This window comes from Bufo bufo, chromosome 7 (genome assembly GCF_905171765.1).
Source record: "Bufo bufo chromosome 7, aBufBuf1.1, whole genome shotgun sequence".
NCBI lineage: Eukaryota > Metazoa > Chordata > Amphibia > Anura > Bufonidae > Bufo > Bufo bufo.
In genome coordinates, this window is record NC_053395.1 from 11,989,991 (window position 1) to 12,001,065 (window position 11,075).

At 48.1% G+C, this 11,075-nt stretch overlaps 1 protein-coding gene across 1 annotated transcript; it reads left to right on the forward strand.

The window, feature by feature from the left end:
* Positions 1-1,080: 1,080 nt before the first annotated feature.
* On the forward strand, positions 1,081-3,976 carry LOC121007548 (E3 ubiquitin/ISG15 ligase TRIM25-like). Its single transcript, XM_040439572.1, has one exon. The coding sequence runs from the start codon at positions 1,606-1,608 to the stop codon at positions 3,172-3,174; it is 1,569 nt and encodes a 522-aa protein (XP_040295506.1). The 5' UTR covers positions 1,081-1,605; the 3' UTR covers positions 3,175-3,976.
* Positions 3,977-11,075: the final 7,099 nt, after the last annotated feature.

Genomic DNA, 11,075 nt, shown 5'->3' on the forward strand with positions numbered 1-11,075 from the left:
ATGCAGCTAGACAGCCCAGGTTGCTAGTTGTTACCAGGGGGCTAGTAGAGGGATCCTAGCCTACCTGTGGATCAAGAGAGCCTTAGTTAGCTCTGAAGGCGCCCCAGTTGCAGGATAGCACCTCCTGGGAGAAATCTGCAGCTACCCTCCAGCTGAGTAAGGACAATACCAGGTCAGATAAGTACCCTGATGGACAGAGATTCCATAAAGTACAGCAAGTGCCGATATTGGAGAGAATTGCGATACCAAGGATAAAAGCCAACAGTTAGGCATCCGGGCCTTGGGAACCATCCAGCTAGCATAGCTGAAAGAGGATGGAGCAGCATAGTACTGCAAAGCATTAACCATTGTGTCCTCCAAGTATCTTGCCTGTTTATTATCTGTCGTCATCTAAAGTCTACCTACTTGTGAAGTATTGTCTAAGGGACTGCATGACCTTCATCATCTATTGTCAACGTATGTAGTAAGCGGGACTGTGTTCATTGAGTAAAGAAACGTTTGGTTGATCCACTGATTCCTCAATTATTCCACCTGTCACTACACGGTGTGCCACCGTTACAGGCACTGGCGTCACGTACAGAAAAGGGACCTTGCCCCAGGCACATAAAACACAAGCAACATCCAGGGCACCTCATCCAACACCCGGCCTGGTCCCTGAATATAGAGTGTGCCCCAGAGGACTCTTGTGCCAGCCTCTCCTTCACTGCTGTATGCCTGCCCAGGGTTTCCTTATATAACTATGAGTGACCCTCGCTTGCCATTGACCGTGACCTCACAATCGCACTACCCTGCAGGTCTGGCGTACCGCAAGTCTGCTATCCTTACTGTAAGAGCAGTGAGACTATGGAGCTCTCCACCAGAGGAGGTGGTGATGGTCCATTCATTCTACAGTTTCTAGAGCAGGCATGGCCAACCTGCGGCTCTCCAGCTGTTGTAAAACTACAACTCCCACAATGCCCTGCTGTAAGCTGATAGCTGTTGGCAGTCTGGGCATGATGGGAGTTGAAGTTTTGCAACAGCTGGAGAGCCTCAGGTTGGCCATCCCTGTTCTAGAGGGACCTCAATGTCTTTCCTGAAAAATCTAATATCACAAGTTACCTCGGCTAGGACTTGATGGACCTGTGTCTATGTAAAGTTGATGATCTGGGTTTGGATCTTATGCCGATCTATAAACTATATAAAAAGTGAAAAAAAATGTTTTTGGGCAGCGCTAGATGATATTATAAAGTAAAACGCTCCTCATCCATGTGCTGCCCCCCTGTACTCAGGGATCGTCTAGTAACCTGCAAGGAAATAGGTGACATTTCATCCCCCAATCTTTGTACGGACAGAACTTTATTGTACTGCAGTTTTGTATGTGATTTCTCCTCTTCTCCTCACTGGTTCTGGAGCAGGATTCTCTCTATGGACAGGAGGAGTTACTACAACTACTCCACCAGGATCTGCACCAGATCCCGTCAGTGATCACTCATCATTGTCTTCCTCAGTATGAATCAGCAGTAAACACAATCTCTGAGCTGCAGGGGTTAATTCTTCTACAGGAGCTCTCCGCCCTCTTAGGGGAAGAGACTTTTCCACTTTCGGTTCCTGCTCCTCCGTACCACAATGGCGTCTGCTGACCTGAGGGCCGAGCTGGACTGCTCCATCTGCCTGAGCCTCTATACAGATCCTGTATCCCTGACATGTGGACACTACTTCTGCAGCTCGTGTATTGTGAGTGCGCTGGATGCGCAGGAGGCAGCTGGAGTGTATTCCTGTCCTGACTGCAGAGAAGAATATCCGGAGCGTCCGGCCCTGGAGAAGAACAGGAAGCTGGGGAACATAGTGGAGCGTTTCTTATCTGCTCAGCCTGATATGGAGGAGACCAGGATCTTCTGTACTTACTGTACTAAGTCTCCTGTACCGGCTGTGAGGACATGTCTGCAGTGTGAGATCTCCATGTGCCATAAACATCTCGGAGCCCATAACAAGTCAGTGGATCATATATTAACAGAACCCACCAGATCCTTGGGCATCAAAAAATGTTCCCTCCACAAGAAGGTTCTGGAGTTATACTGCCCGCAGGACGCAGCTTTTGTGTGTGTGTTTTGCTGTCTGGTCGGCGAGCACAGGGGACACCAGGTGGAACTTCTAGATGAGGCGTCTGAGAAGAAGAAGAAGAAACTGAGGAAATATCTGGAGGAACTAAACCCACAAAAAGCAAAAATTCAGACAAGACTTCAGAATCTGCAGGATCGTCAGAGGAATATCCAGGAGAAGGCCTCTGATAAGAGGAAGAAGGTCAGGAAGTTATTTATGGACATTAAGGAGCAACTGGAAATGGCAGAAAAGAAAGCGCTGAGCGAGATCTCCAGGCAGGAGGAGAAGATTGTGTCCCAGATATCTGATCTGATCAAGAAGCTGGAAATAGAGGAGGAAGAGCTGTCCAGGAAGATGCGTCACGTGGAGGAGATGTGTCATGTCACCAACCCAATAAGACTCCTACAAGAAAGTGACATTACAGTATGTGGTCGTGGAGATGATGAAGACACAGGGGGAGATGGTGGAAATACCAGGTCTGAGGATGATCTGGATGAGGTTCTGATCTCTCTGACCTTACACCGATCTATGAGGGATATTGTCACCAATGTCACATCAGAGTTCGGGCTCCATGTTCCAGACATATTGCTGGATGAGGACACTGCTCATAGACATGTGAAGATATCAGAAGATCGGAAAACAGCAGCAAGTGCAGAAGAAAAACAGAACAGACCAGAATCACCGGGAAGGTTCCTGGATCGGTCCCAGGTGTTAAGCAGATGTGGCCTCTCCTCAGGAAGACATTACTGGGAGGTAGAGTGGGACCAGAAAGGAGGATGTAATATCGGACTGTCCTATCCCAGTATAGAAAGAAAAGGACAGCAGTCTAGTATTAGATGTAATGATAAATCTTGGTGTCTGGTTATGTCTGATGCAGGATGTGAAGCGTATCACCGCTCAGTCGGATTTCCCCTCAGTGTAGATAGAACATGTCCTAGACTTGGGGTCTTCTTAGACTATGAGGCCGGGCGTCTGTCCTTCTATCAGCTGTGTGACCCCATCAGACACTTACACACCTTCACCGCCTCCTTCTCTCAACCCCTACATGTTGTCTTCTGTGTGTGGCCTGGAGCCTCTGTTAGAATAATAAGCTGAGGCCGACTCGTCCACGTCCCGTTATAATCTCCGCCTATAAGTCACTATATGGCGCTGTATGGGCGGAGCCTCCGATCACACAATGTATATGGCGGCTCTATGGGGGGGGTTACTGTACGATTATTTTATATTCCTTGGAGATCAGATCCAGAATCGATGCTTGAGACAAATGAAAAGTTACGTCGTCTGCACACGAGTTCTGGTGAACGCACATCAGATCCGCAGCGTATCCGCACCAATACCTGCAATGAGTGATTACGGTTTTTGGTGCGGATAAGATGCGGTTTTCCACTGAAAAGGGTGAAATCCACAGCTAAAACCACAAACATAACTGACAGGCCGCAGATCTTGGAATCCGCACGGAAATAATCGGCGAAGTGTACATGATCGGGGTAATCTCATACACTTTGCTGGTGCTGTAATTCGTTACGTTTTTTCCACATGGGAATTCGCGTGGAAAGACTGAGCGTATTCCGCAGCGTGCGCAGATGGCCTTCGGGTACAAGCGCACGCTGCGTATTACCTGCTGGTTTTCCAGAGTGAAATAATACCGCCTAAGCAGATGGGATTCTCAGTATCTCATCTACACGGAGCGGAAGTTTCCTGCGTCAGGAGTGACCTGCGGAGCGGATCCGGAGATCTGCGGCCGGTGGATTGTCCGTGCGGATTTCTCCCTTTACAATGCAGAGGGGGAGATCTGGGGAAATCCGTGTCAGGATCTGCAGGTAACAGGTGTGGATCCTGGAGCGGAGATACACCGCCGAGTGCACGTACCTCATAGGGGTCATCATTAACCCGTCCTCCACTGAGGTCGCTGTAGGGGCTTCTTTATGTTTCTGGGACACATTTGGGGAACATATAATTATTAACCAGCTTTTCCTATTTCTGTAGAGATGTGACAATGTGACGCTTCTTTCCGCACTATACGCGGCATTTGTTGTGTTTTTTCCCTTTTTATGGAATAAATGTCTGACTACTTCTGTCCCATCAGAGTTGTCGGTCCTATCATCTGGGTGTTTGTGGTCTCCTCCGCCATCATGTCTGTTACAACCGCAGGTAATGAGTTCTGCAATACACTGGATCTGTACAGCGCCACCTGCTGTTCCTTTCCTTATTTTTGGCCGGTCGTGCTGAGCTGGTCGCACGCGCTCAGTTTAAGGCGACGTCTACACGACGAGGTGTCTTGGTCCCAACTCTATACATTGTGTTAGTGTGAGAACATACCGCGCGCTCCGTATTGTGCCGCCTATAGAGCTCCCATTGTTGTGCTCGTCGCCTGGACTCAGCACTTTTCTAACTATCCCTTGTAATGGTCGCCTTCCCTGCGGCGCAGCATGTCGGACGGCGCCCGCGCTACGTTACTGTCGGCCTCAGTGATCAATACTGTACGGTTTTAATGCACATTCTGTTCTGTTGTTAGCAGCATTATATGGCGGTGTATGTGGCTCGGGGTGCAGCTTTCTAATACTTCACTCTCTGTGTCGCTGAACTATTGTAGAGCAGCCGCGCAGCGACCGCCTCACGTCCTGGAGGCACGAGGTTCCTGGCGCCTCTCAGTGTAACTGACGCTTTTCTTCTCTGGAGGGTTTTATTTTGTGCTTCTCATTTCATCATTCTCTGTTTGTCGTCCTGCGGAAAAGTGTTAGGAATACGCTATACCTGCCGTTACTTACTGTATGTAGCAGTGCTGTATGTCTGTGTAGTTGAGCAGTGTATGCAGCAGAGCTGTATGTCTGTGTAGTTGAGCAGTGTATGGAGCAGAGCTGTATGTCTGTGTAGATGAGCAGTGTATGGAGCAGAGCTGTATGTCTGTGTAGTTGAGCAGTGTATGGAGCAGAGCTGTATGTCTGTGTAGTTGAGCAGTGTATGGAGTAGAGCTGTATGTCTGTGTAGTTGAGCAGTGTATGGAGTAGAGCTATATGTCTGTGTAGATGAGCAGTGAATGCAGCAGAGCTGTATGTCTGTGTAGTTGAGCGGTGTACAGTAATTTGCCCCACACCAGTGGCGTAGCGTGGGTTGCCAGCACCCGGGGCAAGCCAAGTATTGCGCCCCCCCCCCCAACCTGTGACCACGCCCCTTTTTTTTACAAATAATGCAGTAGATGTCACCTAAATTTTGATATGGGGGGGCTAACACGGCTGAGGTCATTATCTGTACTCAGAGAGTTATCCCTGTGTTATCTGTAGTGTTACATAGGACGCGGATGACAATCCTGTGTGCCTCCGCGTTTTTTCACGGTCCCATTGACTTGAATGGGTCCGCGAACCGTTTTCCGTGAAAAAAATAGGACAGGTTATATTTTTTTGACAGACTGGAACCACGGATCACGGACGTAGATGACAAACGGTGCATTAGCCGAGTTCTCAACGGACCCATTGAAAGTCAATGGGTCCGCAGAAAATCCCGAAAAACTGAACAACGGACACGGAATAAAACAACGGTCGTGTGCATGAGGCCTAAGTCTGTAATTATGTGAGATCTAACAAAACAACAACAACTAGTTGATCATACCGGATCTAACAAATATCTTCCAAAATAGCTAATTGTTTGGCCAATTTTTTGATAAGGGGTCTGATGACGGGTTAGCCCCCCCTGCAAATAACTGTTAATATCTCTACTTCTGTGTGAGATCTAACGCAAACAACAATTGATCTAACCTGATCTAACAAAGATCTAACCAACTGCATATGTTTTGTTCAAAAATTTTTTTTTGGGGGGGGGGGGGGGCTAATGTAGTAGATGGGTGTGAGGCCCCAGAATTCAGAACACACACAGTGTGACCTGAAGTCTGGGGCCAGGCTTCGGCATTGTGGCCCAAATTCTATATCCACCCCCCCCCCCTCCCCCAAACAGATATTTGTATGGACATAACATACATTGCTATGAAATATACAGGACAATACCGCCCCACACCTGTTACATCCAGTGACATCTCCTGTGATGTAGACTTTCCTCAGCATCTTCATTCGGAGATAGGACCGTCATGATAACTTCTTTCAGCCGCGTCTCGTCTCTGTAGAGTTTCACAGATTTTTGGGGGGATTTCTCACTTTACTATCATCCTCAGATAACAGACCTCCCCTCCCCCGTAGTGCCCATAACTATAATGCCCTCTGTATAATTATAATATATACTGGCCCCTCTGTATTATTATTTCCTCCTCTGTATTATTATTATTATTATTATTATTATTATTAATATTAGAATGGCCCCCTCTGTAGTATTATAGTAATAATTATGCCCCCCCTTCAGCCCCTCCAGCATACAGCCCCATAAGATACATCACTCCCTCTGCCTTCCAGCCCTTCTTGCAAACAGTCCCATGTAAAATTCAGCACTCTTCCTGCCTTCAGCTCCTCCAGCATACAGTCCCATGTAAAATAATATCACCCCCCTGCCTTCAGCCTCTCCAGCATACAGTCCTATGTAAATAATATCACCCCCACTACCCTCTCTTCAGACCCCTCTAACATACAGTCACTATTCTCCTCCACATACTGACCTGCTGCAGACTCTGTTCCTTTCTCCAACATGCTGCTCTGTAGAATTGAAGTGTTTGCTGCCTGGCGCCCCCTGCAATTTTGCGCATGGGGCAACACCCCCCCCCCCACGCTACACCCCTGCCCCACAGTGCCCCCACACAGTAATTTCCCCCACACTGCCCCCACACAGTAATTTCCCCCACACTGCCCCACACAGTAATTTGCCCCATACAGTAATTTGTCCCACACTGCCTCCACACAGTAATTTCCCCTACACGTCCCGCATACAGTAATTTCCCCCACACAGTAATTTCCCCCACACTGCTCCCACAGTAATTTCCCCCACACTGCCCCCACAGTAATTTACCCCACACAGTAATTTCCCCCACACTGCTCCCACAGTAATTTCCCCCACACTGCCCCCACAGTAATTTACTCCACACAGTAGTTCCCCCCACACTTCCCCACACAGTAGTGTCCCCCACACTGTAGTTTTCCCCACACAGTAGTTTCCCCCACACAGTAGTGTCCCCCACAGGAATTTTCCCCACACTGCCCCACACAGTAGTGTCCCCCACACAGCCCCCATACTGTAGTTTCCCCCACACAGTAGTTCCCCCCACACTTCCCCACACAGTAGTGTCCCCCACAGGAATTTTCCCCACACTGCCCCACACAGTAGTGTCCCCCACAGAGCCCCCATACTGTAGTTTCCCCCACACAGTAGTTCCCCCCACACTTCCCCACACAGTAGTGTCCCCCACACAGTAGTGTCCCCCACAGGAATTTTCCCCACACTGCCCCACACAGTAGTGTCCCCCACACAGCCCCCATACTGTAGTTTCCCCCACACAGTAGTTCCCCCCACACTTCCCCACACAGTAGTGTCCCCCACACAGTAGTGTCCCCCACACAGTAATGTCCCCCACACAGTAGTGTCCCCCACACTGTAGTTTTCCCCACACAGTAGTTTCCCCCACACTGCCCCATACAGCATTTCCCCCCACACAGTAGTTTCCCCCACATTGCCCATATATTAATTTGCCCCCCACATAGTAATCCTTCCCATAATAATTTGCCCCCACACAGTATCCCACCACATTTCCCCCCCACGTCCTCTTGTGTGCACCCCCCTTTAGTCCCCCAAAGTTGGCACATAAAATAAAAACCCTAAGGGTCCATTCACACGTCCGTTGTTTCTTTCCTGATCTGTTCCGTTTTTTACGGAACAGATCTGGACCAGATCTGGACCCATTCATTTTCAATGGGTCCTGAAAAAAATTGGACAGCTCAATGTCTGATTTTTTTTCAGGACCCATTGAAAATGAATGGGTCCAGATCTGTTCCGCAAAAAACGAAACAGATCAGGAAAGAAACAACGGACGTGTGAATGGACCCTAAAAGCTAAATACTCACCTGCGCTTGCTCGCAGAGCCCCGACACAGGGGCGCGCGATGATGTCATCGCGCGCCTTCACCCGGATTTCACTACTGTGATGATGGTGTTGTATTAATATAGTAAACAATAGCACAGCGCCATGATGTTTCGCACACACACAGCCATCTAAATTCAGCTACATTTCAGGGACAGGGACGTCCACTTGCCCCTTGGCAGTTTTAATCTGTTTCTAATCTGCTAATTTTCTGTTATAAATAACTGAAATGGCACCAGACTGGCAGCCATTTTAGTAAGACTTTGGTTACCTAGGCGACCTGTCAGAGTCTGTGTGAGCTGGAGGCAGCCATTTTGGAGTTCAGTAGAGAGAGCAGCAGAGGAGAGAGCTGTGTGGTAACCGCTCTGACAGGAAACCAAATGTGTGCAGGACTCTAGACACAACCTGAGGGCAGAGAAGATTATACTCATTTATGAAAGGTATTTTTTCAATGTTAAACCCCTTTTGGTTACATTTCCTGCCCTATGTCTTGTCTACCGTATTATCTGTAAATCTTTGAAAACGCATCTTGTTGTGACTGACTTTGCTCCATTAAAAAGAACCATTTCTTTCCTTTTGCTCTGAAATATTAACAGCTCGAGAATCCAACTTCCTTCAGGAGAGAATTAGTATATATCAGTCTTATGGTTAAGATTTAATTGTATGACGGTTGTATATGTATGGGGACTGTCCAATCAGATGTGGGTCATCTGAGAGAAGATGATTGTGTCCAGGAAAGTGACACACAGGTCTATTGGTGTAGCACCCACGTGTTACAGGGCAATAGGTCATCGATAAGATATCGATCGGCAGGGAGCAAGTTGATGCTTAATTGACGGTAGATTGGCAATTACAGTATCATAATCCCTGATCCTCAGGTTTAGTGCGGTTCTCTTTACAAACCTGGTGGCAGCAAATATAGGGTGTGGGGAGGTAATGCTTGATTGATTCTCGGCACCCATATATTGTCACAGCCGTGTTACGCGGACAGGCTCTTTCCGGCAGGCGCCTGTGTTACCAGTAGCAACTGGAGGTGGTTGCGCCGGGCTTAGCTTGGCTGTGGGCGCGGTTCGTGACATATTTTGGTGGCAGCGGTGGGATTGCTGTTTAATTGTTTCAGAGTCTCAGTCGTATGTGTTTAACACCATACAACTGAAAAAACGAGAATTGTATTTTTTTTTCTCTTAAAGGAACAGACCCATGCGTTTATTTTAATAATACATAGCGGCTGAAGTGTTCCCTTCCTTTTCTCTGTTATTCTGTATATCTTTAATTTGGCACTTGGTGAAAGCACACTGTATAGATGATGGATGCTGATATCGCAGCTGGAGACCAGGGAGATGGTGCTCGCATTGCTGGGTATAGTAGTCCACTGACTCTCCACAATCCTGGCCCTTTGTTACACCAGGAAGCTATGCAGCAGTGGGAGCTGAACGACCCTAAGGCCTCATGCACACGACCGTTGTTGTGTTCCGTGTCCGTTGTTCCGTTTTCCGTGATTTTCTGCGGACCCATTGACTTTCAATGGGTCCGTTGAAAACACGGATAATGCACCGTTTGTCGTCCGTGATCCGTGTTTCCAGTCCGTCAAAAAAATAGGACATGTCCTATTTTTTTCACGGACAACAGTTCGCGGACCCATTCAAGTCAATGGGTCCGTGAAAAAACACAGAGAGGCACACAAGATTGTCGTCCGCGTCCGTTTTTTTCCTATCATTTGCAAGGCAAACTTGACTTCGATTTTTTTTCACTTTCCTTCATATCTGTTGATCCTCCAAAAATCAAGGAAGACACACGGAAACGGATCACGGAACAACGGAACCCCGTTTTGCGGACCGTGAAAAAATACTGTCGTGTGCATGAGGCCTAAGGAATATAGTGATTGGCTGAGGGAGGAGCGCGCTCCTGAACACGCTGCTGAGCGCGCTGAATGTATTGCTGCTGAGGAACGTGCAGAACGAGCTGTGGCTCGCCAACATGAGCTTAACATGGAGCAAATCAGATTGCAACTCTTGAACCAGACGGCTGTTCCGGCAGCTGTCCAGCCGATTATTAAGCCAAGGTTACCAGAAATGGACAAGGATGATGAGGATATTGAACTATTTCTGAAAGCTTTTCAATCGGCGTGTCAAAATTATGCAATCCCAGAAGTATAGTGGTCACCTTATGTCCGCCCTGAAAGGCCGAGCCAGAGACGCACTGCTAGAGCTGCCGCTGGAGCAACGCGGTACATTCTTGGAAATCAGGACTGCTGTGCTCACAAAATACATGTTGACACCAGAGTCATACAGGCAGAAGTTCCGCTCGCTTCAGCGAGGCCTTGAGGAGACCTTTATGGATTTTGCCATGAACAGTGGTACACCCCTCTAACTGAAAATACACGTCAGTCTTTAGCCGACTTGATCCAGAGAGAGCAGTTTATTTGCAACTGTCTGATAAAAGTGAAAAGGTATATGTCTGTGAGCACAAGCCAAAGAATCTGCGGGAGGCTGACGCTTTGGCAGATAAAAACCTTGCCTTGCCAAGCACCAGAGAATGGAGCGAACCACATGTGCATAACTTGAGGGGAGCCATGATGTCATGGCAACCTTCAAGTTATGGTATTCACTATAACTCTACTTACCTGATAATAAGCTTTTGGATTGATCCCAGGCACCTGCTTGATCTCGGGGTCTTCTTGACTGCTGATTGGAGATTCTTCAACGGACATCCAGAACCTATATAAACAGAAAATATCGTCACTGGCGCATTCTCCTAAGGACCTGCTCTGCAATTCACCATGGAGGATCTTCTTAAACAGTTAATTTTGAAGGCTGAATACGAAGGAGGTGAAGCCTGGCTACGTCGCTGTCTTCTGCTTCCATCCGGACAAGAAGAACTCATTCAACCCACTTTTTCCCCTGATCCAGTCTGCCCAGGACGCAGTGCGAGCCCTCATCCAATCGATGTAATCTCCGTCACTGGCGCGCGCATGCGCAGTGAATCGG

Bases quoted from the DNA above. Each gene is read 5' to 3' on its own strand.
- LOC121007548 (XM_040439572.1), top strand. From the start codon at position 1,606: ATGGCGTCTGCTGACCTGAGGGCCGAGCTGGACTGCTCCATCTGCCTG.